At 57.6% G+C, this 26,071-nt stretch overlaps 1 protein-coding gene across 1 annotated transcript; it reads right to left on the reverse strand.

The window, feature by feature from the left end:
- Positions 1–1,151: 1,151 nt before the first annotated feature.
- PFKL (phosphofructokinase, liver type) lies at positions 1,152–24,228 on the reverse strand. The gene is made up of 22 exons (XM_036767298.1): positions 24,006–24,228; positions 20,830–20,903; positions 18,858–18,935; positions 17,598–17,787; positions 16,792–16,957; positions 15,548–15,592; positions 14,680–14,788; positions 13,568–13,663; positions 13,082–13,174; positions 11,531–11,656; positions 11,143–11,207; positions 9,990–10,053; positions 8,239–8,385; positions 8,013–8,083; positions 7,490–7,577; positions 5,690–5,842; positions 4,355–4,519; positions 4,065–4,126; positions 3,621–3,732; positions 2,965–3,064; positions 2,658–2,763; positions 1,152–2,023 (listed from the first exon to the last, which is right to left on the reverse strand). The coding sequence occupies exons 1-22, from the start codon at positions 24,112–24,114 to the stop codon at positions 1,876–1,878; spliced, it is 2,367 nt and encodes a 788-aa protein (XP_036623193.1). The 5' UTR covers positions 24,115–24,228; the 3' UTR covers positions 1,152–1,875.
- Positions 24,229–26,071: the final 1,843 nt, after the last annotated feature.

Below are 26,071 nucleotides of genomic sequence, written 5' to 3' on the forward strand. Positions count from 1 at the left end.
TCCGGTCTTCTAACACCTTACTTCCTGATGCATTCTCTTTGATCCAGTGCCCCTGGCCTCTTGTGTCCATCTCTTGGCTCTGGGCATTTTCTCTGGCATCCCCCAGGCCCAGAACACTCTGCCTCCTTCATTCTAACTACTGACCTCCCCAGCTTACTTTAAGTGCTAACTGAAATCCCACCTCCTACAGGAAGCCTTCCCCAATTTCCTGTTTATCCTGCATAGTGCTTGCTTGGAATATATTTGCATGTTGTTCCCTCTATTAGCGTGAGCTCCGAGGACAGGAGCCTTTTGCTTCTTTTTGAATCCCCAGCCCTTAGCACAGTGCCTGGTACATAGTAGATACTTCATGTTTATGGATTGGAGAATTGATGAACCTGATGTAGACATGGTGTGTGGCACGCTAGAGGGCAGAATGGAGGGGGTGGTGCAAGAGGCCTATTTGGGTTGGATCCAAGCAAACAAGTTACCCACAAGTGGAAGTGAGCTCCCCATTACCAGAAGTATTCAAGCAGAAGCCAGATAAGTAGAGGGGCTTTCTGTTTAGTTAGCGCTGAGATTCTGGGACCCCCACAACTCCCTCCCCAGGTGGCCCCTCCTCCCCTAAGCTCCTCTTCTCCCTGCAGAGGGGCAGGTTGTTATCTGCTTTACCCATCATCCCTTCTCTGTACTCCCACCCACCCCCTCCCCCCACCGTGGGCCCCAGTCTTGCTTCCCCTTACCCTCTCCTGCAGAAGACTAGCCAGGAGTGGCGTGGGGAAGTGTAAACAAAGGACATGAAGTCAGAGCTGACCTGGCGGAGGTAGATGGACTGATGGGAGGAAAGCAATTGGACAACCCTGGGGTTTTGAGCCCAGGCTACAGGGAGAAGGGATACAGCATGAGGAAGGCAGTTTTGGTGACTGACACCATAATTCACTCCAGACCACACTGGCAGCTGCCTGGGATCTGCATGGCCTCAGGATGGGCTGAGATGCCTGCCTGGCTGCTGCCTGAAGGCTTTCAGCCTCCAGAGGGGGCAGCAGCAGGCAGGGCTGACCCAGCCATGCTGTCTCTGGGGCCCCTCCTGACCCCCCCAGTCTCCTGGCTCAGCCAGGACAGCGTTCTCGACTTGGTCCGATTTGGCCGAAGAGCCTCAGCCACACCAAAGCTTGCTCAATCAGTAAGTTTTTAATCTAACACAGACATAGCATGATCACAGTAGGAATGTTTGCACAGCTTGAGGTCCTGGCTCTGGGTGGCCGGCTGGCCACTGAAGTGGCAGGGCCCCATGCCTGCCTCGACCCCAGCAGATGCCAGTGTCTCTCAGTGCCTGGGAGAGGGAAGGGTGATCCTTCCCCACGCTGGCATGACCAGTAGGCCTGGGGAGAAGCAGTGTGGATAAAGGCCGGGCCTTTCCTTGGCTGAGTGACGAGGAGAATGTCACTTTTTCCTCCGTCCTAGCAGGTCTGGGTAACAACTCTAACACCAGACCATTCCATGATTCCACCACTTGCCTCAGTTTCCCTGTCTGTCAAACAAGGTGCTCAGCCTCCAGGGTCTCTAAGGTTCCTTCCAGCTTCAATGAAAGGTCACTCCCTCACTCCAAACCTCAGTTTCCCCAACTACATAATGCACTTGGCTAGGTCTATGCCACCCAAACAACACAGAGTGCTGCCTGGTTTGGGTCTGGTACATTTTCTTCAAATACTAAGATGCCAAGGACTGGGGACAGTGGGTGGTGAAACCACTCTCCCTTTCATGCAGCAAGGAAGTGACATCCCCAAGGGTTGGTGTCTATGCACTAGGCTGCCTCCAGGCAGTGCACCCACAGTGGAGCTAGTGAGGAAGGCCACGGGGAAGGGAGCCATGGGGAAGGGCCAGCACGCGGCTCGCTCAGAAGCCCTTCTCAATGCTCAGGGTACGCCGGGTGACATGCTCCATCTTCCCAGAGACGTATTCGGTCAGGCTGATCTGGTAGTTGGCCAGCATCTTGAGCATAAGCCTCAGGTCCAACCACCACTGGTCTTGGGGCATTCGGTGCCTGTGGTAGGCAGAGAAGAGAGGGAGTGGCCTCAGTGGCCCTGACTGTCCCCTTCTCTCCTCCACCCCTCTCCCTCTCCTTTCCCTGCCCCCATCCCCCCACCTCTTTCCCACTCTCCCCTCCTTTTCTCCCCCAGTGGTTCTGATCTTCCCCAGCTGGCTGCCCTTTGGGGGCCTTGGGGCTCTGGGGATGGGAGGCCGTCAGCAGCCGCCCATCAGCCAAGCTTCCTTGGATACTTTCCACTTCTCACCAGCCCTCCTCCTGTTGCCTGGCCCCCCTTAAGGCAGTGAGGGCAAAGTGACAGTCCACCGCTCTCATTATGATAAAAGGACAAGTTTGTGTGGCTGATGAATGCAGCTGGGAGGGGACCCAGGCTGAGGAGGCCAGTGTGGCGGTGCAAGGGGCAGGAGCTGTGGCCACTGTGAAGGGTGGGCAGCACCTCAGTGCTGGGGACAGGGCCTGGGGTCTTTCTCTCCGCTTACTGACTGACCATACCACCCCACCTAGGCTGCCCTGGGGCCAGGGCCCCAGGCAGCAGGAGCTGCCTGGGCTTTGGGATCAGAAGCGTTTTCTCCTGGGACAGGCACAAACCACAGACCTGCTGACTCTGAGCTAACGATCAAGCCAGACTCACTCAAAATCCGTGACCTTCTTGAGTTCAGTGACTGGGCTGAAAGCCACCACCTTCTTCCTCAGGCCAATCACACAGGCCGAGTCTGCAGAGTTGGCGAAAACCCGCCCTGGAGGGAGAAGAACAGAATGAGAGGTAGCAGGGGAAAGTGGGGGGGGGGACACACAGACAGCAGGAGGGTGGGGTGTGGCAGGAGAAAGGGAGTGAGAAAAGGGGGAAGGAGCTGCCTACATTTATAGCCCCCCCTCCTCTCCAAGGCTTTCAGGAGGCTGTGTGGGGGTGGGGTGGGGAGACAGAGCCTGGCACTCACCCTTCCGATAGGCCTCTCGCAACTTGTCCGACATCCAGAGCATGGCCTTCACCCCAAGCTTGGTGCCATAGTTTCGGTCAAAGGGGGTGGGGGCTCCTCCCTGTGGGCAGAGTCAGCCAATGGGATGGTTAAGGAAGTGGATGTGGACAGAGCCTCAGGTACCCACCTGGAGGCTGGACCCATCCAGCCGGGAAGGGGTTTAGGGCCATGGAATCAAGAGACCCCAAAGGCCTAGGTTCTAATCCCAGATGATATCTGAGGCCCCTTCCCACTCTGGCATGCTGTGATGCTGTGTGACCTTGGGTAAATCACTTAAACTTTGAACCTCGGTTTGTCTGTCTACAAAATGGGATTATCTTGAATTCACTCATCCGCATCAAAGTTCTAGCTAATCCCCCAGAATCCCAGTAGTGATGGTGGCCCAGACTCTGACCCCACTATCCCTCCCTCTGCCTGTGGACTGCCCCCAGAAGACAGCCCTCCTTCCAAGCTGGCTCAGTCCTTCCCAGAGGCCACAGGTCCATCCTGAAGTCTTTACAAGGAAGGAAAATGAGTCCCAGAGAGAAAACAAGATGGCCCCAGGAAAGCCAGGAGGTGGACCTTGGGCTCCCCACACCAAGCTCCTGGGCCCTGTTAAGGATGGCTGCTGCACACACCTGCTGCAAGTGTCCCAGGACGTTGGTCCTGCAGTCAAAGATGCCCTTGCCCTCTGAGGAGTACAAGTTATACAGAAACTCTGTGGTGTAGTGCTCATGGGACTTCTCATTCCTGGGAAGAAATGTGAACAATTCACTGGCTGGCCCTCTCCTCTTCAAGCACATTCAGAGATTCACTATTGCCTTCAGATGCCCCTCCTCTACAACCTGATCCCTTCTCCTGCTAAACTGGCCTAAGGTGCCAGCTCCCACCTCCATGTCTTTGCCCTGGCTGTTCACCGTGCCTAGAACGCTCACGTTCACAAATGGGCTGGGGTTTCCTGCCAGTGGAGGCTGCTACGCTGTCCACTAACCTCCCGCCTGTGCCTGGCTCCTCCAGGGCCCACATCTGGCTGGTCTGGAGGCACCCGACGGCAGATTCCTGGAGGAAAGGGGGGTACTTACCGGAGCACCAGACCCCGCTGGATGTCCGTCTTCATCTTGTCTGTCAGATGTTCAACATTGGCCTGAAGGAAACAGGAGGGAGCCGTGCCCCAGGAGGTGACCTTCCTGGAAGGCAGCCTGAGCCCCTCTGGGGCACCTCATCCCCATAGACACCACACCCCTAACCCACTGCGCCCCAGGCCACAGAATGAGAGAGCTCCCAGAGGGCCCTAGTTCCCTCCTTCTGGGATCCTATGACTCCCCTTTCTCATCCTCCCCGGCAGGCTTCCCTCCAATGACTGCCATCGCACCTTCAAGTCGTGGATGGTGAAGGGGTCTTCAAACACATAGGCAGCATCAGCCCCCACCGCTATGCCCGTCACTGTGGCCAGGTACCCGCAGTAGCCCCCCATTGTCTCCACGATGAACACCCGCCGCTTGGTGCCAGAAGCCGACTGTTTGATGCGGTCGCAGCTCTATGGAGGTGATGGAAAATGGATGGGGACACTCTCTCCCTCTCAGGAGCAGCGAGGTTCCTGCACCCTGGGATGCTGCTGGTACCTCATTACCTACACAAACCCACCTGCTACTGTACCAACAAGACATGAAAATGCATCTGAGGGCAGGAGGAAGCCAAGAGCCCCAAGTCAGGGAGGGAACATTGTGGCCAATCTCCTACTGACTTTATGGAAGTCATTTTGCCCCACCCCCTGGGCCCTATCTACACCATCTGTAAGAAAAGGGGTTGGCCTGAGGCACTCCCTCACACTCCACAGACTGACTGATATGACAGAAAAGGAAAATGATAAATGCTGGAAGAGATGTGGGAAAACAGGTACACTGATACATTGTTGGTGGAGCTGAGGCCAACTATTCTGGAGAATAACGTGTGGAACTCTGCCCACCCAAGGGGCTATAAAACTGCATATCCTTTGACCCAGTGATACTGCTACAAGGTCTGCACCCCAAAGAGATCAAGAAAAGAGGAAAAGGATTCACATGTATCAAAATATTGATAGCAGCGCTTTTTGTGGTAGCAAAGAATTGGAATTAGCTGAGATGGCCACCAGCTGGGGAGGTGAATTAATGCACAGGACTGTTGTCATGGAGACCTGGGGTAGTAGGAGTCCCTCCCGGAATGATCCAGGGCCCCTCTGCTTTTCTAGGATGTCGGGAGAATGTCTGTGGGACCCTCCCGCTGCAGGCACCTCTCCCCTACTTGGCCTGGGCTTTCTTCTCCTCTCAAACTGCTTTTAACTATGTTGGGAGTCAGCCTCCTCCTGGGGATATGAGAATATCTTTAATAAAAGAATCACTTATTTGAACCCTGGGCCTCTGAGGGACCCACTGAGCCAGGACTGCCTCAGCACCAGGAGTTTAAAAGATGTTACTATGAAGACCAGAAATCCTGGCCCCATGGTCCTGCAAAGGCATCTCAGGCCAAGAGGGAAGGGTCCGACTGCAGCCTGCTCATGCCCTTCAGGACAGGGCACGAGCCAGGCACCACCAGGGCCATATAGGCAGGAAGGCTGGAGGTCCGGGTCATCAGAGGGCCAGACACAGACAGAGAGGAGGGGGCTTGGTGTGCCTGGGGCAAGGAGGGGAGAGACCCCCAGTAGGCGCCCTCCCCCCAGCCCTGCCCTCACCTCCATGGCGGCATTGACGGCTGTGTCCGAGCCCAGGCTGAAGTCGGTGCCAGGGACGTTGTTGCTGATGGTGGCAGGTATGACACACATGACGAAGCATAGCTCCTCGTACTGACCTCGGGCCTCCACCAGCTGCAGCACACCCTCATAGGCCTGGCAGGGAGAAGGGCATGGACCAGTGACTCCCCCCACCCTGGGCCTCTGTGATCTCCAGGGCCCTACCCCACCTCATCCTGGGATGTCCCCAGGCCTCCCTCCCTCTGCCTCCTCCTCTGTAAGGAGGGGATTGGTGGGGCCCAAGAGCATAAAGGGCCCTGCTGATGCCTGGGACCCTGCCCGCACAAGGGCCCTGACCACCCCAGAGCTGGGGCCCCAGAGGATCAGAGACCAGGCCTTCCCTGGGTCAGGGGTCCTTCCCCAGGAGCTCTCTCCCCTCTGAGAGCAGGGACTGCCCAACTTGTCTGCGTGTACCCCTAGAGCTGAGCCCAGTGCTGGGCAGAGCAAATACTTAATCAAAGGTCTGCCCATTCATTCACTCACACAGTCCTGTTTTGGGGGCCAGCAAGGGCCAGGAATAATTATACAACAGTCTGAAAGACTGGGGAAACCCCCTCAATGAAGAGATCCCCAGGGGTGCAGTGTAGGGCCTGGCATGTGACCTGCCTCTGCCTGCCCAGGAAGGGACAAGGGGCATAGAGGCTTGTCTTTGGCTGTGCGTGTGCTTTACGAGGGTCTGGGGTTTTCCAGTAAGAGAATGTGGGAGGTGTAACCAGAATGGCCTTGTTTTCTTTGAGTAATTCAGTGAGCTTTACTAGGTGCTAAGCCCCAGGCCCAAACCCCATTAGGTGTTAACGTAATCCATGTGAATGTGAACCTCCCAGGGTCCTAAGGGGAGGGGCCAACTCAAGAACCAATCGCCAGAGCCTGAGCTCTGGTGATTCAGATGATGTCTGATGATGTCTGAAGCCCTATAAGAAGGGAGGACAGAGCCATTTGTGCGGGGCTCTGGAGATGGTGTTGATGAGGAGACTCTGGGCAGCTGTAGCTAAGGAGCCCTCCAGCTTGTAAACCCGGATGTTGAAACTTTGTTGAACTCTGGTAACTATGTGTTGGGATTGAATCAGACAAAGTCTGTTGATGTTTGTAATTTGTTTGCATTTTGTTTTGAAGTTCAGGGTGCTGGATTTTTCCCCTGAACTAACTGAATGATATTTGAATGCTGAATTAAAAGTAAGCTTGTCAACCCCTTCACCTTGCTTTCCTTAAGCAGATCAAAAGAACCTGTGCTGTTGGCAGCTTTCTGGGTGCTGGTTGTGGGTGGATCTTATACCCCCACAGAAGCCGCTAGCCAGGTTGTTGAAACAAGGGGGAAAAGAGAAATACTTGAAAAAACCACAACCCCTCTAAAATAAGTGTCACCACCCCCCTCCACATTGTATCCTGCATTTATATTGGCCTCCTCTGCCTTTCAGTACCTGGGGGGAGGAAGGGTGGCCAGGGGAAGTGGGGCATTCCTAGCAGCAGCCCCTGAGGCTGCCCTCAGGCCCAGTCTAGAGGCTGCCCTTGGGCCTAGCTCTGACCAACCCCATGAAGGCCTCTGTGAAGGCCTCTGCTCCCAGTGCCCTCGGGAGATGATCAGGATGGCTCTCAGCATTCATTCACTGGGGCCTGAGGACTGCCTGGCCCTGTACCTGGTCCTCTGGCCCTCCCAGGGTCTCCTGCTGATTCAGAGAGGATGCCCCTTTCCAGAGGCCTGCTGCTGGCACAGCCCACTCCCTGGGGCCCCAGAGGGGATCTCACCTCAAAGCCACCAATGACCAGCAAGGCCTGGATGTTGTAAGTCCGCACGTTTTCCACAATTTTCTCCAGGCAAGTTTTGGGCAGAGTTCTGTAACCAGAGACCCATCGCCCGCAGGCTGTTGGATGGAGTCCATCGCTGCCTGGGTGCCCTGGATGCCCCCCAACCCTGACATCTCCCTATAAAGCACCACCCCGAAGGCCAGGAAGATCACAGGCATCATCCGCCCCCTTCTCCCCCACCATGTAGCAATTCATTTACACTGCCCTGACCATGGAGGTGGGCCAAGCTTAGACCCCTGGGCCCAGGTGAGATTTCCCCCACATCTCCCACAGGGCCAATGGGTGGAATTTCCACTTAATGTGGAATAAAACCCTCCTGACACTCAGAGAATGGACCCAAAGGTGCTTGAGCTGCCTGGGAGGTGGTGAGCTCCCTGCCCCTGGAGGTGCCACATGCAAGCTGGATGACCAGGCCTCTGAGGCCTCTCCTGGGTGCTGGGACATGGGCTCCCCAAGTGCTGACCTCTTCGTCCCAAGCATGGATCCTCCTCGCCCCAACCAGCCAGCGACATCATGCCAGCCCACCTCGCGCACCTACAGGGAAGGGGGAGAGCGACACCAAACGTGGGAGACAGCTCCAAGGAACAGAGGCTAGGCTGGGCCAGGAACACCTGGGGCTGTCTCTAGGGGAATGGGGCCACCATGGCTTGGCCCTGCCCTCCCAGCCGGCCTCCTCCACGCAGACGTACCTGCCCCTTGGCCAAGCCTTCAAAGCCATCGTGAATGACATAGACCTTGTGCCCCTGGGATATGCCGGTTCGGACTGCCGACCTCACGGCGGCGTTCATACCGGCGGCTGGAGCCCCCACGTTCAAAATGGCGATGGAGAAGTTACTCTGGGCAGAAGGGAGAAAGAGTAGGAGCCTGAGGCCCAGGCCTAGTGTCCCCCAACCCTGACCCCCTGGGCCAAGGCTGCTCCAAGGGGGAAAAGGCATGCTGTCTGCTGCTGCCCGGGGGAGGTCACACTTGGTGAAGCTACCAGGGGACCAGGGCCTACGGCATGCAAGGCTGACCAGGGAGTTAGGGCTTACTGATGTGTACTGGCTGTGTGACCCTGGGCAAGAACCTCTGGCAGATGCTAAATCAGATGGGGTGCCATTAGCATTGGCAGAAGGACTTTGCACACTCAGAGTTCCCCAATGCTAGTGAAATAAAATCTGGGCCCAACCCTGATGCCCTCTGCCTCCCACATCCTTGACTTAATTTCCTCCACCTAATAGGAACATTCCCAAATGGCTTTGGGCAGAAAGGGCAGAAAGAGGAGGGGTGCTGCAGCCCTGGGGAGCCAGACACTTACCACTCCAGACCCAAAGGTTGCCTGGAAGGGACCTCAGGGACTGAGTCCTGCCTAGAGGAGGATTCCCCAAGGAGTCCCTGCTAGACCCACCTCTGCTTGGAGCCCTCGAGGGAGGAGCTGGGCTGCCCCCACCTCCAGAGGCAGCCCTTCCACAAGAAGCAACTCCCCCAACCCTAACTGGGCCTCATCCTCTCTTCCCCCCACTGCTCCTGGGGCCAAACAAATAAGCCTGGTCCCTTCTCCACAAGGCAGCCCTTGGGACATGTGGACAGCTGGCCTATCCCCCAGGCCTCCTGGCGTGCCCCCCCGCCCCTTCCAGGGCCTGCCCCCCAAGCCTCCTGGGGCCTGGCTGTGCTGGCTGTGTCCACCATGCTGGCTGTTCCTCTCTGGACTTGGCCTCTGCAGCACCTAGCACAGAGCCTCAGCCTCTGGCAGAAGGTTTGCAGGGCATTGGACGCCGGACTGACTTGGGTGGCCTCCCCCTTGGCCATCAAGCCTCCCCTTTCCATGCTTGGGAAGCTGGGTTTTTGTGCTCACATTTATTCTCCTAGATGGCAGCCTCCCTGTTGTCAGCCCCAGTCCAGCCAATGGGCCTTTAGCCAGGTAGGTCACTGCCTCCTGGGCCACCCTATCCAGCCAGACTGAATCCATCTAAGCACATTCTCATCTTTCACCACCTTCGCCACTGGTTTGTGAAGGATGCCACCTTCCTTGGGCTGGGGCTAGCACTTACTCTCCACAAGAAAGGGGTGAGTTGGGAATCCTTCACTGAAACCCACTGGTTTAATAAGAAGGAATCAGAAGCCCCTCCCCTGCTTGTCCCAGCAGTCTGTAGTTTGGCTGGGAGTAGGTGCAATCACAGTGCCTGAGCGATGGCTGGGGCAGAGCCCATTTCCAGGGGTGCCAAGGAAGGTGGGCAGCCAGAGGGGGCCCCTGAGCACCTAGGTAGGCACTCGCCTTGCACCAGGGCCCTGCTGGCCCTCCCCTCCCGCCCCCAGGTCACACTTGCCCCACAGACTCCCCAGGTGGGATCATTTGGCATGAGGCCTTGGCCAAGCCCCTTCTCCCCTGTCCACTGCCTTGGCTTCCTTCCCTGTACAGTGAGGCCCCTTCCTAGCCCAGGGACCCCCACAAGAGCCTCACCTTCTCCTGGGATTGCTTCTGATGGGCCAGCAGCTTGTAAATATTCCAGTTGTTTTCAAAACTCCTACAAAGGAAAAAGCCAGGTAAGAAGCTCAGGGTCAGATGCCTGGTCCGGCCTCCGGTCACCAACCAGACCCCCCGTGTGTGAACAAAGGCACTGGCTCCTGGGGGATGGCACAGGGAGAACGGCGGGTGGCAGCAGACAATCCTGGACCTGGCCTGGAGTCTGAGCCCCTCTCCTGGTGAGAGGAGATGGGCGGGGAGGGAGAGAGTGAGAGACTGGGGGGTGGAAAGAGACAGGAAAGACAGAGGTGGGGAGGGGAGAGAAAGAGGAGAAAAGAGAGCTGGGAAATTCTGGTCAAGTCACCGACCTGCTCCAGCCTCGGTTTCCCCATCCACAAAGTGGGTTGGGGATACTTTTACCACCCTTGCCACTGGTTTGTGGAGGATGCCACTTTATTTGGGCAGGGGCCAGAACTTACCATACCCATTTCACAGGTGGGGAAGGAGACTTTGGGTAGTCAGGCACAGAGCAGGGATGACAGACAGACTGTAACCCTCAGCCACAGGCCGCTTGCAGCCAGAGGCTGCTCAGACTCTGAGCTGCCTCCCCTCTTTAGACCACTGGGCCACTGAGTCTCGGGCAGGGGTGGGGGGAAGAAGGGCCAAGGAGACCCAGGGAAGAGGGATGAATGACCAATAAGTGAATCTGCCAGGGCTGATGTATGTGCTCATCTTCAAACAGTGCATAGCAGCCCCCACAGACAACTGGACTTCTAAGGAGTTAACAAGACGCCCGAAGCTCAGGGCAGCATTGTCCAGTGGTGAGGCCTTGACCCTGGAGTCAGGGGCCCTCTGCATTGACTACTGGTATGAGCTAGGGCCAGTCACCTCCCTTCCCTTTCCTCTATGTAAAATGAGGGGGCTTAAACATGGTGCCTCTGGAGGCCCTTCTGGCAAATGAGGTTAGCTGACAGTCAGAGCATGACCCTGCCCAGATTCCTTCAGCCCACGTCACTTGGGCCCACACCACCTGGGCCCATGCCACCCAGGTCCACACCACCCGGGCCCATATCACTTGGGTCTACACCACCCGGGACCACAACACCCAGGCCCACGCCACTTGGGCCCAGGAGCTCATCCTGCCTCTCACCTCCCCCGCAGCTGGATGGCTTCATCAAACCTTTGCTCGTCCATGGCCTTCTGTACATCCTTTGTCTTTAAACAGAGAGCACAGGAGGGGAATGAGGCACCCATGGCCCACTCAAACATGCCCTTGTCCCCTTTACCTTCCTCCCATCTCTAAGGGAAGTGGGGGAGGGGAAGAGGACCCAAAAATTGCACACAAGCTTTTTCTTGAGGTAGGAAGTGGAATTAAAGCAAGGGAACCAAAGCATCCCCCTCAACACTGTGCTGGAACAAGACCCACGCAGCTCGTTGGCTTCCCGTCTAGCTACCAGGCCAGTCAGTGACTCTATGGAGGGCCCTGCCTCCATCCCTCTCCCTCCCCATCTACAGCACCCTGGGCCACAGACACTCACCACCTGGACACACTCCATCAGTGGCAGCCGCACAGACTGGTTCCCAGAGAGGCTCACCACGCAGGCCGGGGTATCCGGCGTGGCCTCCAGCAAGGCCATCACAGCCTCCATGCCCATCTTGCTGCTCTGGTGAGGCCAGACCCGCATTAATGCCAAAATGCCCTCCCCTCCTCCAGCATGCTCAATTTCTGCCCTTCCCCCACAACAGATAATGTGTGAAAATGAGCTAAGCATGGACACGCTTGTGGGAATGTGCCACATCAGACCCTGGATGGCGAACTCACAGAAAGGCTGCTCCTTCCCTCCCAAAGGGGGCCAGAACTCTCCCAAGCACCACTGGAATCACTGCATCCAGAGGCCCTCCTTGTGAGAGGTCTATCTGAACCCGGGCAAGTGGGAAGGCCAGTGCGAGGCTTTGTCAGAGCCACACTCCAATGGGGAGAGGTTTGAACCCATCCATCTGAGCAGTCCCCAACCCTCTGTAGGCTGGGGCTAGGCCAGGACCAGGCATGTATAAGGCCACTAAAGCTACTGTGAAGAGCCCCAAACAGAACCAGGGGGGTTGGTAGAGACACAAATTTAGGGATAGCGCTGACCACTGGACCTCCAGCTCTTAGGCTCCCACCCTGATGGGCCTGCAGGGAATTCTCTGCCAGCTTCCTGGGTTCTGTGTTCAAAGGCCTGACATTCCTGCTTACCACACCTGCCTACACTGTCTGCTTTCTCTCTGGCTCCTCACAAGCCTTTGGTTTCCTCCTGTACCACTTTGCTGGTGAAGCGGTCAAACCATCAGCCTCCACGATCACCCACAGAACACCAGACTCTTGGCTTCGTCTGCTCCGTTCAGTCTTCGAGGACCTTTGCCTTCACCACTTCTTATCCTTCCACACCACTGTGCTCACAGCCCCCAGCTAGGTCTCCCAACTACTCAGGGCCTATGCTGCTCCAGATACCTCCTCATGCCCCCAAACCCTCCAAGCAGCTACAAATGCCCACTTCCACAATGCTGTGGAAGATGCACAGGGAATCTCTCTCAAGGAGGGGCCCCATCCATGTGCCCCTTGACCATCCACCCCCCTCCTAGGAATGCAGCCACCACCTAGCACATAACTACAAAGGCTAAATGGAGGCCAGAGAGCCACTGACACCCAGCAGGGAGAATGCCAGAGAAGCAAGCTCTGTGGCTGCCCATTCCTCCCCTCCCGGGGTCTTGAACTTCCACAAGCAGACGCTGAGCTCCTTCTGTGCCTGTGGGAGGGCTCCACACCCTTGTGGGGAAATTGCCTGGTAAAGGCAAAAAGGCCTGGCACGTGCCTCCCAAGGGACCAGGATGGGGGTGAGGACTAACTTTGCCAACCCCAGGCTGTGGGAAGGGACCAGCTTCTCATGTGTCTCGCCAGGGTGTCTACACACACCACTGAGCAAACACTGTGACGCTGCGCCCACGGTGCACACAGACGCATACACACAGTGTAAGCAAGCATGCCTAACGGGACATACGTGCTCTGTCTGTCATACACACACACAGGCAGGGGGAGCAGAAAAACTTACCAAGATACGGTCAAATGCAGAAGGCGTCCCTCCCCGCTGCACGTGGCCCAGAACAGTCACCCGCGTGTCAAACCCCAGGCGCTGAACCACCAGCTGGTAAGAAGAGAAGACTCCACGTCAGGCCCCAAGGCCATTACTTCACAGTCCCACTTGGGTTTTGAGGGAGCCTTTGGAGGAAGCCAAGCACTAACTAGCCGGTCCTGGTGTCCAGGTCTGTGCCACCTGGCACCAGAAGCAGGAGTGGTGGAGGGGACAAGGAGGGGGCAGGCAGTCATGGTGCTCAGTGGGGCTGGGGGCATCCTGGTCAGGTGCATAAATGCCTCTGAACACTGGGGGTCCCAAAACAGAAGAGCCACTGGTGAGTGGGCAGCTGTGCTCTTTTCCCTGGGGTTTTCAGGCTGGAGTTTAAACACTTCTGGGTTTGGAGAGACCTGTATGACACAGGACTCAGAGAACCAGGATGGCCAGCCCCGACCAGGTACTCACATCCTTCACATAAGTGGACGTGATGGGCTTCCCATGGCGGTCAATGGCACCTTCTGCAAGGATGATAATGTTCAGCCTGGATCCCCTGCTCCGAGTCTGGAAGGTAATTAGGACCCTCACCCACTTGTGCCCATGTTCTCTTTGAAGACCCTGGCCTGGAAAGTGGGTGAATGGGCCCCTTTCACAGATGAAGAAGCTGAGGCTCAGAGGGGAAGGGACTGTACCAAGGTCATACAGACCTAGGCCTGAGACTTCTTGGCCACGTGACAGTGGGCAAGTCTCTTCCCTGAGGCTAGGAGCCTGAGTCTCCCCCTCCTTTGTGACATGAGGGGGCCAGACAGGACACCTTCCAAGGCTCCCAGCCCAGACACTAGAGGGAGACTATTCTCCAATAGGCACAGGACTGGGCGGCACAGGACTGGGCAGCCCAGTGGTTAGTCCTGAGCCTCCACCCTCCTGAACATTGCCTTGAGTCCAGGCCCAGCTGAGGGCCCCAGGGTGTCAATGGTCAGGACTGAACCTGGCCTTGGTAGAGGCCAGTGAACTTGCAGCCCAGTAGGAGCCCAACACACCCCCAACAGAAGAGGCCACTGGAAGCTCTGGGCCTGTCGGGCAGGCTCACACCTGTCAGAGGCTGCTGCTCTCTGGACACTGGACCCCCAGCCCAGAGAGGCAAGAAGGGAAGCCGCTGAGGGGCCCCTTTGGACCCAGGAGGGAGCACCTGCTAGGCCTGCGCCTGGGGCCAGTTAGAGGGCACATAGGCTGTGGGGCCAAGACCTCGGGGGGCTGGTCCAATGCAGACCACCCCTCTCTGGGTCTCAGGCCAACAAGCCCCGTGATTTCCTGGCTTAGTCTGAGGAGCTGGCTAAGGCTCAGGGGTTCATCATAAAACTCTGTGTGGTAGGATTTGAACCCAGGCCTGCTGGACTCCAAGCCCACCATCCACACACTAGGCCACTGCCCACCAAACGTCACTCAAGGCCAGCAACGGGCAGCAGGGCCTGCAAAGCTAGGCAGGGCATGTGTCCATCTCTGCCTCCATCCTGAAGCAACTGGCCAATGAATGGGGTGCCAGGTGGTCCTCAGAGGGGGAGACAGATGGTGGCACTCACCTCCCCAAGTCTCTCACACATGAAGTTCTCCCAGCCATCCTCAGGAGGGGATTCAGGGATAAAGAGCCAGTCTGCACCTGACGCCAAGGCTGACACCAAGGCCAAATACCTAGGAAGCAAGGGTGGGTGGTGAGGGCTGGCGGGGGCTGCTGCCACCCACCCCTGGGGACTCTCACCTGACACTGGCACCCTTGCCAGCCCCATGGCCCCCAGAATCACAGACCCCACTGCTGGGAGAGTCTCTGGCCCTCGGGGGCCCTATCCCAAAGCTCTAGTTTTCCCAGGAAATCTGGGAAGGTTCTGCAGCCTTTCTTCCTCGCTTGAGAGTGTAAGAGGGAAGCGAGCTGGCTGGGGAAGCAGAAGGCTCAGGGCCAAACCCCAGCTCTGCCTCTTGTGGCCTTGGGCAAATCTTTAACTTTCCCCTGCCTCAGTTTTCCACTCTTTACAATGAGGGGGCTGGCCTGAACCTTCCACGCACCCACTCTAGATCTGGGATTCCCAGAACCTCAGGCTTGATTCTTCCCTCCTATCCAGCTTGGAGTCAATACTGAGAAAATCAATTTTCTGACTCCCTGCGCCCTCCCCCCGTCCCCTCCTACCAGCAATGGTAACGGTCTACTCAGCACTCTCAGGGTGCGTGTGCTCACACATGCACACATACACATGCACACACATATACACAAAGGCACACACACACATGCACATGCTCCCATCTCATGGACAGCAAGCATCCCTCAGACACATCTAGCCTCAGCTGCATGGTGTGATCCTCATGGGAAGGAGCCTGGGCATCCCTCAAACACCTCCCCCAGGCTGGTCCTTGGCCCTCCCTCCCTCCCTCCCACCACAAGGAGAGGCTCCTCCTTACCCACAATGCCTGCCCATCACCTCCAGCACAAATGTCCTCTGGTGACTATAAGACAAGGAGAACAGAGATGAGGCATCTTGCTGTGTCCCCCCGCCAACCCACAGTCCCATGTCTTAGCCGGCCCACCCCTCCCCACCATGGACTCAGATGCCACCTGCAACCTCGTGGCTGAGGCTGGTGCGGGGGCGGGGGGGGGGGAGGGGGAAGGGCAGGAAGGGGGCTGCCATCCCCACTCGGCTGATGAGGGACGAAGACATCCAGTGACACCCCCAAGGTCTCATGGCCAATTAGGGTAGATCCAGGTGCTGAGAGTGGGTCCTGGGGAGAACCAACTGACGCCATTTTGGATCAGATTTGCTGATTCTTTGTTTTCCTCCTGGCACTGCCCTTCCCCCAACCACTTTCCCTCATTACAAAAGAGAACTCACAGGCCTCTGACCAGCCCAAGAACTCACCCACTCCCCTTTCCCCTAAGAAGGCCATAGTAAGAGCTTAATCAATGCTGGTTAGATATTGTTATCTTTGGAGTGGTGTAAATGACTCTGCTGAAGGCCTCTGGGATGGCTTCTGGACCGACCCTTTGTGAGCCTTCCTCTACCTGCCAATGGGGAACCTGCCTCATCTGACCCAGATTCTGGACCACCAGGGTTGGGAGAAGATCAACATGTCATCTGGGCACAGTGACACCCACGTGTCTCTTCCCTACTGATGGGGCGTGCCCACCCCATGACCTGCTTGGCAAGAATACAGGGTGTGGCACATGATGAAAAAAGGGGTGGCGGCAGAAAAGCCTGCCCCGGAGGGCTGGTGCCAGCAGACCAGCGTGCCCAGAACAGAGAGGCAAAGAGCTGGGACAGTCCCCTGGGGGCCAAGCAAGGCACTGACCGAGGTGCTGATCCAGCCCTGATGGAGCCTCAGAGACAAGAACATACAGAGGAAAGACCATAGGACCGGGGTTTGAATCCCAGCTCAGTTGTCCTGTGTTATAGGGCTGGACGAGTCACTTCATAGCCCTAGGCCTGATTCATTTGGAGCTCCCAGCAACACACTAGGCAAGCCCTGGGGGGCAGTGAGGATGCTGCCCTCCCAGGGCATCAAGATGACTTGAAAGTCATCTCCCACCACGGCTCAGTGCCCACACTAGCCAGCCAAGCAAGGTGCGGGGAAAGGAGTGGATCGAGGGGGAAGGAGCGGGGCACGGGGCAGGCCAGAGCTCTATGGGGGAGGGACAGCAGCTCCCTCACCTCTGGGCCGTGGTGGTGATGGCATCGATCACCTCCATGATGCGATGCAGGGCCGAGTCGGTGCCGATGGTCATGTCTGTCCCACAGAAGTCATTGTCGATAGAGCCCACCAGCCCGACAATGTTGAGGTGTGAATAAGTCTGGGCCACGTCTTCAGTGATCTTGCCTGAGCCGAAGCAGGAGAGAAAAAAGGAGAGGCTTGAGAGAACAGAAAGTGGATCCCAGCCTCTAGCCAGGCAGGACAAGCATCCGCAGCTGACCATCCTCTGGCCCTCCAGTGCCGAGCCTCCCCAGCCGCGGGGGCCTCCCCTTGAGTCAACTCTGCTCAGATGCTGGTCCTGCCCTGACTCTCAGGACCAGCCAATCACCTGTCCTCTCACAGAAGGGTCCCTGTAGATGAGGATGAGCAAACCCCGCCCCCCGCTCCAGACAGGGCTGGGCTGGCAGAAGACTGTCCTAGACCCTGGACTAGCCCCTGCTCAGGCCCCAGGCAGCTTGTTAAGACTACAGGGGCAGGACTTAGTGGGAGGCAGATGAGACCTGGATTTTAAAACTACAAAGCATTTACTGGGTACCAGCTGTGTGAGTGGCTATGGAAGGAGCTGTGGAGACAGGACATTGGGATGAAACATCCCACTGGCCCCCAGAGGAGCTGGGCTCACTCAGGCCTCTGATACCCTCAGGAAGTACATTTGTGGAGGTGAGAGCCTTGGGCCAGACTAGCACACACTCAGGCCAGCAGGGACCTGACAGCCCCTTCCCCACCACGGGGTTCCATGCCCCCTGCCCCAGCCCAGCCCTCTGACCTTCCTTCACCAGCTGCTGCAGGAGGCCTCCCCACTCTGTCCGGAAGATGTTGGCCCCCGTCAGGCTCCCGTCCCCACCAATGACACATAGATTGGTGATGCCATGCTGGACCAGGTTGTAGGCAGCGGCCAGGCGGCCCTCCCTGGTAGTGAATGCTTTGCAGCGGGCACTGCCAATGATGGTGCCTCCCTGAGGGACAGGACAGCCAAGTGAGGAGAAGCAAAGAAATGGCCAAGCAAGAGAACACAGCCACAAACAAATAAGCCAGGATATCTGCCAGTTAGCCAGCCCACTCTGGGATTCATGCTGAGAACTGGGTGACCCTCACCCAGCAGGCACAAGGATGGCTACCTCGCCCACACTCCCAAGGACAGAGCTAAGATTCACAGCCAGAGCCAAGCCCCTTCAGTGCTCATAAGCACGAAGCCAGGATCAAGGGTCCTGGCCCACCAAGCTGCTCACTAGCAGCTCCCACCTTTGGCCTGACCCCCAACTGACCCACCAAGACTTGCTCCTGCCACCTCCCATCTACACTAAACCCCCAGTCTTGCCCTCTCCCTACCAAGTACATCCTTGGATGTACTTGGCACAAGGCTCTGCCCTCCAGTCAGCCCCACTGCCCCCCCATCCCAAGGCCCACTGTATTCCCTGAGGTCAGCCCTTGCACCTCCTAGAAGGAGGATAGCAGGAGCTGTGAGCTTGGCCATATCCCACGGCCCTCCTCTGCCCTACAGCCTGAAAGCTTTTCATGTGGCCAGTGGAGACTAGGCCAGGAGGAGATGACTCCAGGAAAAATGCTCGGGACTCAAAACCCAGTAGGACCCTCCCTCCAATCAGAGGAGGAAAAGCTAGGAGGGAGCAGGGACCCAGTGGGGCCTGACTGGCTTGGGCAGCTCCCCTGCACGACCAACAGGGAGGATGAGCAGTGAGGGCCACCTACACCATGCTCAGGGACACTGAACTCTCCTCCTAGAGGAGTTGATGGCCAGGAGAGAGACCAGGCGTAATGGCTGTCCCCCAAAAAGCCAAATCAGGCTAGCAGCCAGGATGGGAGTGGGGGGGGGAGGGCAGGACCACCAAGTGCTTGCCACCTCCTCTAGGACATCTCCCCGGGGAGAGCTACACAGACAGGAAAGGCTGGCCACAAGTTGCATCACAGGGATTTGTCTGCCCCCAGCTGCTGGCCCCTGGCCTTCCCTGAGGCTCCTTGGAGAGAAGGGCCTTGCATGAACCGCACCTCCCACCCAGGCCTCCCTTACCATCTGAATGATATTGGAGACACTCAGCCATGTGGCCTGCTGGATGTTCTCGCCTCCTTCCACCAGGCCCTCATAGCCCTGCAATTAGGAAGGGAGAGAAGCAGGCAGAGGTGAGGGGAGGGGGGAGGGAAGCTGAGGGCAGCCCAGGAAGGACAGCTCAGCAAACCCACAAACAGCCTTCTGGAGGACCAAAATCTTCAGGAAGTCAGCCACACATGCTCTGGGCCAGGGAAGTCATGAGATTCTCATGTGGTAGCACAGGCCCCACCAGGCCCCAGCCCTTATAGATGGCCAAGGACCACACCAAGGAGCCCAGAGGCCAGGTTCAGGGGCCCGGCATAAGTCAGGAGCCTGGAGCCCACCACCCACAAACATTCATCAGGGAGGCTGAGTGGCCAGAGCAGACAATCCCTCCTCCCTCCAACCTCACAGCCCTGACCTTCATAGTCACCCAGTTCCACTGGGCTCAGGATGCTTATTACCTGCAGATGTGAGTGTACTTGGGGAGATGGGGCTGGACCGTTCACCTTGTGATACCCCTTAACAATTTAACTTGGTCTCTGGACAATGGGTGCCAAGGACCCTGCCCTCAAGGAGATTACAGTCTGACCTTACAGAGTACCTCCACCTGGGGGCCTGACCTAAGAACTGAGCCTGCCAGTTCACCTCTACCATCCCCCAGAATGGAAGTAGGGACTTGAGAGCAGGGACTCGTTTCTTCTCTGTGTATCCCCAGCCTCAAGCACTGGGCCTGGACAGGCCAGAAGGACCTGCCCTCTCCTGCTTAATGGGTCTACCTGGCACGGATAAGGAAGGAGGAAGAGAAGCAGAGTCTGAGGGCCAGGCCCCTCCCCTCCTAGCAGCACCCAAGACATGTCCACATCCACATGTGCCCTGTGATTACAGGCAGGCCATGTGGGCATGGGGTGCCAGGGGCAGACCCTGGCCCACAGAACCTCAGAGGCCTCATGCCTGATCCAGGAGTCCTCTGACAACCCATATGTGTTTGTATGTTGGCATATGCATGCTTGCACATGGTGAGTCCCAGCTGGGAAGATCTCACCAACCACCTCATCCAAAGAGCTCTTTTTACAGCTGTGGGCACTAAGGCACCGAGAGGGGCAGGCCTCCGCAAGGTTGCCCAACGAGTGGGACTCTGGAGCCCTGGGGCCTCCTCACTTCCCAGCCCTGGCCCGCCTGGCCCTCAGCCTAGGTGACCCCGTCCACACGAGATGGACCGCTGGCCTCCCTGCAGGCCCCTCCTGGTCTGAGGTCTCTGGGTGGCTTGCCTGCTCCCCCTCACCCTGGCCATATACCTACAGACATGAGGGTCACCCCAGATGTCAGTCCTGGGGCAGGCACCACTAGTGCCCAGAGTGGCAGCTCTGATGGGATGGAGATGCATCTGGCCCAGGGGATAGTCACTCCCCTTCCCAAAGGGTCCCAGTCAGGTGCCAGGAGCCCCAGGGCCCAGCTCTGGCAAGCAAGGCCCCTTCCAGCTGTGCCCAGACATCCTAGGAGTCTGGGGTGATGGGCTGGGGGTGATAGCAGGTGATAAATAGAATGCCCTGAAGACACCTTTCAAATGTACTTCCCCAAATCTCCTGAGACGGGGTCACCCGTCCTGGGAGGAGGATCTTCCTGGTCAGTGAGTGACCCCCCCCCCAAGTTCCTCAGAGGGCTATGCTGGCTAAGATCAAGAAAAGCAAGTCTCATCAGATAGCTGGGGAAGAGAGGTGACTTCAGGAACATCCCTCCCTCCCTCCCTACCCCATCTTCCCAGCAGAGATACCCAGGGCTGGAAGCTGAGAGGACATGAGGGCTGGGGGGAGGGGGCTCCAAACTCAGCCCCAGCCCCCAGGCCTTCCCTCCTGAGGACAGAGAGGGGGAAGAGCCCAGGGCAGAAGGCCTTGGTTTCCCACCGTCACGCCCCTGCCCACCAGGCTAATGGGGCCAGCAAAGCTCCACTTACCTCATAGATGAGAAAGACTTTGGCCCCAACGTAGATGCCCATGCGGGTCACGGCCCGGACCGCCGCATTCATGCCTACGAGAAAACACTTCAGTCAGCTGAGCAGGGGTGGGGTCACTCTGTCAAGGCCTCTGAGACTGTGTCCCCTAATGAGAGGGAAAGAGCCCAAGGCCACTTGGGAGAAAGGTCAAAGTTAACTCCAGGCAGAAAAACCCTTGGAATGCCAGAGGTCAAACAAAGGGTGGACGTGGGGCCTTCCAAGTCCAGCCTCACCCTCAGCCAGCCTCAACTTCCCCACCACAAGGATGGGTAGCTTACATCCTGTCTGCCCACCATAATGTCCCCTATAAGACCCTCCTGCTGCTGCAGCCTGGGGTGGGCCTGTGGAAGCGCTCATTCCCTGCAGCCATGGTCTCCATGGGTCATGCAGCTGGCCTCCCTCCAGCCTCTGGATCCGCACCCAGTACAGACAGAAGGGTCACCCCCGACGTTGCTTGGGGCAGGCACACCTGTATTAGCAATGCTGGGGGGTCAGGGGTATGGCACCAGGCCTAGGACATAACCTCCCCCACACCCATCAATGTCATCAGGGAGCACTGTGTGACCTTGGTTGAGTCCCTACCCTTCTCCTGTCCTCAGTTTCCCCATATCTGCAGAGCTGGCCTTCCAGTTCTGACTTAACATCTTGTCAACAGAACCAGCAGAATCCAGAGAGGAAAATACGTGGGAGTGGGGAAAAGTGCAGGGAGAGAGGCCATCGTAGCAGTGGGGACAGAAGGGGATTGGGTTTGGAAAGGAGCCCATCTGTAAAATGCGTGTAAAGATCCAACCCTAACCCTCCTGGGGATACAAGGGCTGGCCTGAGTTCAGAAGCCATCATTGGTGCCTTTGTCCTGTTTCTAGGCTTTGAAGCAACAGCAATCATTTGGAGCCAGCCTGGGGGGCACACAGCACTCTGCATGGAGGTAGGAAGGGGGAGGGTTCATCCCCCAGGCCAGGCTTATCTACACTCTCAGACTGTGGGCCATGGGCCTCCTGACCCTGGAGTAGGACTCCTGAACTGTCCACAGCTGAAGGCAGTCAGGCCTGGGAGATTCACCGTGTTCTAGCCCTGACTGCCAAGGTCCCCTTCCTTGGTTTCCCTCTCTGCCTAGATGGGCTGAGATTTAGATTGACAAAGGACCTGGTGAGGGGAGGGAGTACTTCAGGGGGCTAAGGGTCTCCAGAACACAAGCTTGGGCATGGCCTGAGGGCAGAGCCTCCTGGCTGGACCCTCTCCTTTTGCCCAAGCCCCCCACCATGTGGCAACATGTGCATTTGCCTGACCCCTGAGGAAGGAGGAAAGAGAAAGGAGGAAGGGGGGGAGGGAGGAGTGAAAAGGAGAAGGACGGTGGAGGGAGGAGGAGAAGGAGGAGGGAGAAAGAGGAAGAGGGTCTACCAAGGGCCCTTTTAGGGGACAATGACAACCACAGGAAAGAAGAGAAATCTCGGCTCCCCATCCACCATTCACTTTCATCAAGGGCTCACTTGGCTAGGGCAGCTCCCTCCACAAGCCCGGGGGCCTGTGGGGCACCGGACAGGAACAGTGGTGCCCATTTTACAGAGCAGGCAACTGAGGCTCAGACCAAGCAGCTGGTGGCACAACAGGGCACAGAGCACTGAGCCTGGAGTCAGCAAGACCTGAGTTCAAATCCAGCTTCAGACATTGACTGGCACTGGACATGTCACTTAGCTGACTTCTGCCTCAGTTTCTTCAACTGTAAAATGGAGATAATTGCATCTGCCTTGCTGGCTGTTGTGGGGATCCAATGAAACAGGATTTATGTAAAGTGCCCAGCACATAGTAGGTGCTGGTCCCCTCCCAGAACCTCCCCCCTCCATGTAAGATCACTCTGAGCCTAATCACCTCCCTCCCATTTCTACGCTGTTTTTTCTCACAATCGCGCTGGCAGAGGCAGCCTGAGGCTAGGTGACTGACCAATGACCACCCAAGTCTGCCCCGGGAGGTGGCAGCACCAGGAACACCTGGGCTCCCCACCCCCGGGCAGCAAGCCAAGCCCTTTTACCTCAAAATCTGTTTCCTAGCCTGTTAAATGGAGTAACAGACCTTATCCCACTCAAGTCTCAGAGCTGGTGTGACTCGCGGGGAACACCAAACTCCTTTCTAGCTCGTCTGCCTGTTTCCCCATGGGTAGAGTGCTGAGGTCAGCCCAGGGCTGCCGAGCCCCCAGCCCCACCCCCTCAGCATTAGGGTGAGGGGAGTACGAGCCACTCACAGTGGATAATTCTCATGCCAAGCTCCTTCCGGCCCTAGTCTGCCTCGGTTTCCCCGTCCGTAAAACGGGGGCGGGGGTTAGACATAGTGGCTGAGATCAGCAGCCCAGCTCTAGATTTGACACCCCCAGAGTCTGCAGGGGCCGATTCTCCGGCCAGCCCCACAGTACTGTCCCAGGGTCCCTCCGCATTCGGGAATCCACCGAGGCTAGTGCCTGAACCTGCCGGAGCCGTGTAGACACGCACGTCCGCAGCCCGCCCCTCCCCCTCCCGCGGTCCCCGCCCACTCGAGACCAAACACATGCGCAGTTCGAAGCCTTCGGGCTGAAAGAGGAAGGTGGGCTCCTCCTCCCTAGCGTGGCTTAGTCTTCCAGGTTTCCGCGCCCACGTACGTGCAGGGATCGCAGGGCCCCCTCGCCCCGGGGCCCTCCTCCTCCTCCTCGGATTGGGCTGGTGCGCCCAGCTCCGAGCCCCCGACGGCCCGCTTCGTTCCCAGCTGCAGCTCTAGTCTCGGCCCTACCCTGCTCCGAGCCCAGACTGGCCTTTCCCTCTCCCCAGCAGCCCTTGTGCGGGTCCATCCCCGCCTCGTGTCTCCTGCCTCAGTGGGCTGCGCACCGTTCCGAGCCCCCGCGGCCCCTGCCCTGTTCCACCCCACGGCGGGCTCTGTCTCAGTCCAGCCCCCACTTCGTGCTCCCTCCCCGGGGTGAGCTGCGCCTGGCGAGCTCTGCTCCGAGCCCCCGCGGCCCCTGCCCTGTTCCACCCCACAGCGGGCTCTGCCTCAGTTCATCCCCCACCTCGTGCCCCCTCCCCCGGGTGAGCTGCGCCTGGCGAGCCCTGCTCCGAGCCCCCGACGGCCCCTACCGCATTACGGCCGCCGATCCCCGTCCCAGGAGCCCCGCTGACCTTGGGCGTCTCCGCCACTCGTGAGCACGGCCAGAGCTCGGCCTGCCCCCGCCCCGCATATCCGCAGCTGCTCCAGCCCCCCCAGCGCTGCCGCCGCGGAGCTCGCCATGATCTGGCCTGGCCCAGCCCGTCCACCAGCGCGCTCGACTCGCTTCGGTTCTTCTGCCCCTCTCGGTCCAGGCTGTAGCTGCCCCTTCCGCCAGCTCCAGATGGGAGGGGAGGAGCCTCTGCCGGTCCTGCCCCATCCCTCCCCCCAGAGAAGGGCCACGCCCCTGGAGGCGGAGGGACCTGGGACCAAGCAGACCCTCCCGGACCCTCGCACTGCAGCCCAGGCACTGGAGAGGCCCCTTAGGTTTAATCATTTTGTCCAGCTCTCTCCTCTTCTTATCGAGGGGGAAACTGAGGCCCTTCAGGCCAGGGACTCATCCTGGGCCACCAAGCAGGAAGCCGAGGCGGAGCCAGGAATTGAAACTGGGTTTAGAAATGGGTGTTGAGAAGGTCTGGCTGGCTGGAGCTGCTCCCACCCACTTCACGTGGGGGGGGGGGGGGCTTTAGTAACGCGTGGGTGGGGAGGGGGAGGATTTGAAGGGAAATCCCTCCCTCCTCTGGGAGTCATCCCTGCGCCCGTCCCCTGTCGTATGCACCCTGCCTCAGCAGGCACCACAGTCCCTCCCCCGTCCGCCTTCGTACCCTTGCTTCTGAGGCTGCTCTCTCTGACCCGTCTCTGTGTCTGCTCCTCAGCTGCCTCCGTGAGGCTCGCTACTCACCTGCTCAGGAAACCCCATGGTTCCCCAATGCCACTGGGAGCTGGCACAGGCCGACTTGCCTTCTCTGGGGACCTCCCCAAGTCCCTCGTTCCATGTCATTGTAAGAAATGGGAGGAGGAGTTTTGTTTCCACAGAACTAAAAGTGTGCTTCCCTGCCCTCCCCCACCCCAGCTTTAGCAGAAACTAGGCCTCAAGGTCGGTCAGGTGAGAGGCTCTTACTTTTTGAGAAGGCAGTCTGGGGAATTGGAGAGGCCAAACCCACTTGAACCAGTTCAAGCTTATCTAGGGTCTGGTCTTGGTCAAGAATCCAGGCCTACTGATTTGCATCATTTGCATATGTTAGAGAGGGAAAGTAGGGGAAGTAAAAGAATATAGTTTAATCCTAAACTAAGACAAGGAAAATCTAATTAACTTCACTTTTGCTTCTGTATCCTTATTATCCTATTTATATAAACTGTATAACCTAGGAAAACTATGTTAAAAAAACAAAGATTGTAAACTAACTCTAGCAGGAGTGGAGGGAATGATTACCCCTGCTCCTGCAGCTGTATCAGTGTGAGTGTTCCCCTGAGCACTACACCGCTCTCTTGAGAAGCCTAATAAAATGTCTTCGTCTGCCCACTCTGGTCTTGAGTTCTTTGAGTGAGAATGGGCAAATCACATGCATTTTCCTAAGGTCAAGTGAAAGGAAGCAATAGGCAGTGGACTCACCAGGCTTATTCCTGGATCTTGTCTGGGGGTGTCCTGTGATCCCCACTGCACAGCCTTCTTAAGGGGACATCACTTGGGACTTCCAGCCTTCTCTTGGGAGCCTTGTGATCTTATGATCTTACCGCTGTCCTAAGGGGCCGTCACTTGGGTCCTCCTTAGGATCTGACCCCTAGGAGGCCCTGTGATCTCCACAGATTAAGGGGGGCTACCACTTGGTCTTCCTCTGGGAGTCCTGTGGTCTGTACAGCCTTCTCTAAGGATTATCACAGGGTTCTTCCTCAAGACTTTGGCCCTGCCTAGGAAGTCCAATGATCGCCAAAGCCACATGTTCTCACAATTTGGGGAAGTCCAGTGATCCCCAAAACCATGTTTCTCACATCATGAATTTAGAGTTCGTCGAACTGGCCTACCAGGCGACCCATGCCCAACTCTCCCTGTCCCACAGGCCTCCAGTCCAGACTTCTGTCCCACTGGAGAAGCCCAGGTACCTTTCTTAGCTTAGCTCAGGCACCACCTTCCCCGGAAGCTGAGCCTGATCCCAGATGGCAGCAGAGCCTCCTCTCTTTGAAATGTCTCTTTCGTATCCCT

This window comes from Trichosurus vulpecula, chromosome 7 (genome assembly GCF_011100635.1).
Source record: "Trichosurus vulpecula isolate mTriVul1 chromosome 7, mTriVul1.pri, whole genome shotgun sequence".
NCBI classification, from domain to species: domain Eukaryota; kingdom Metazoa; phylum Chordata; class Mammalia; order Diprotodontia; family Phalangeridae; genus Trichosurus; species Trichosurus vulpecula.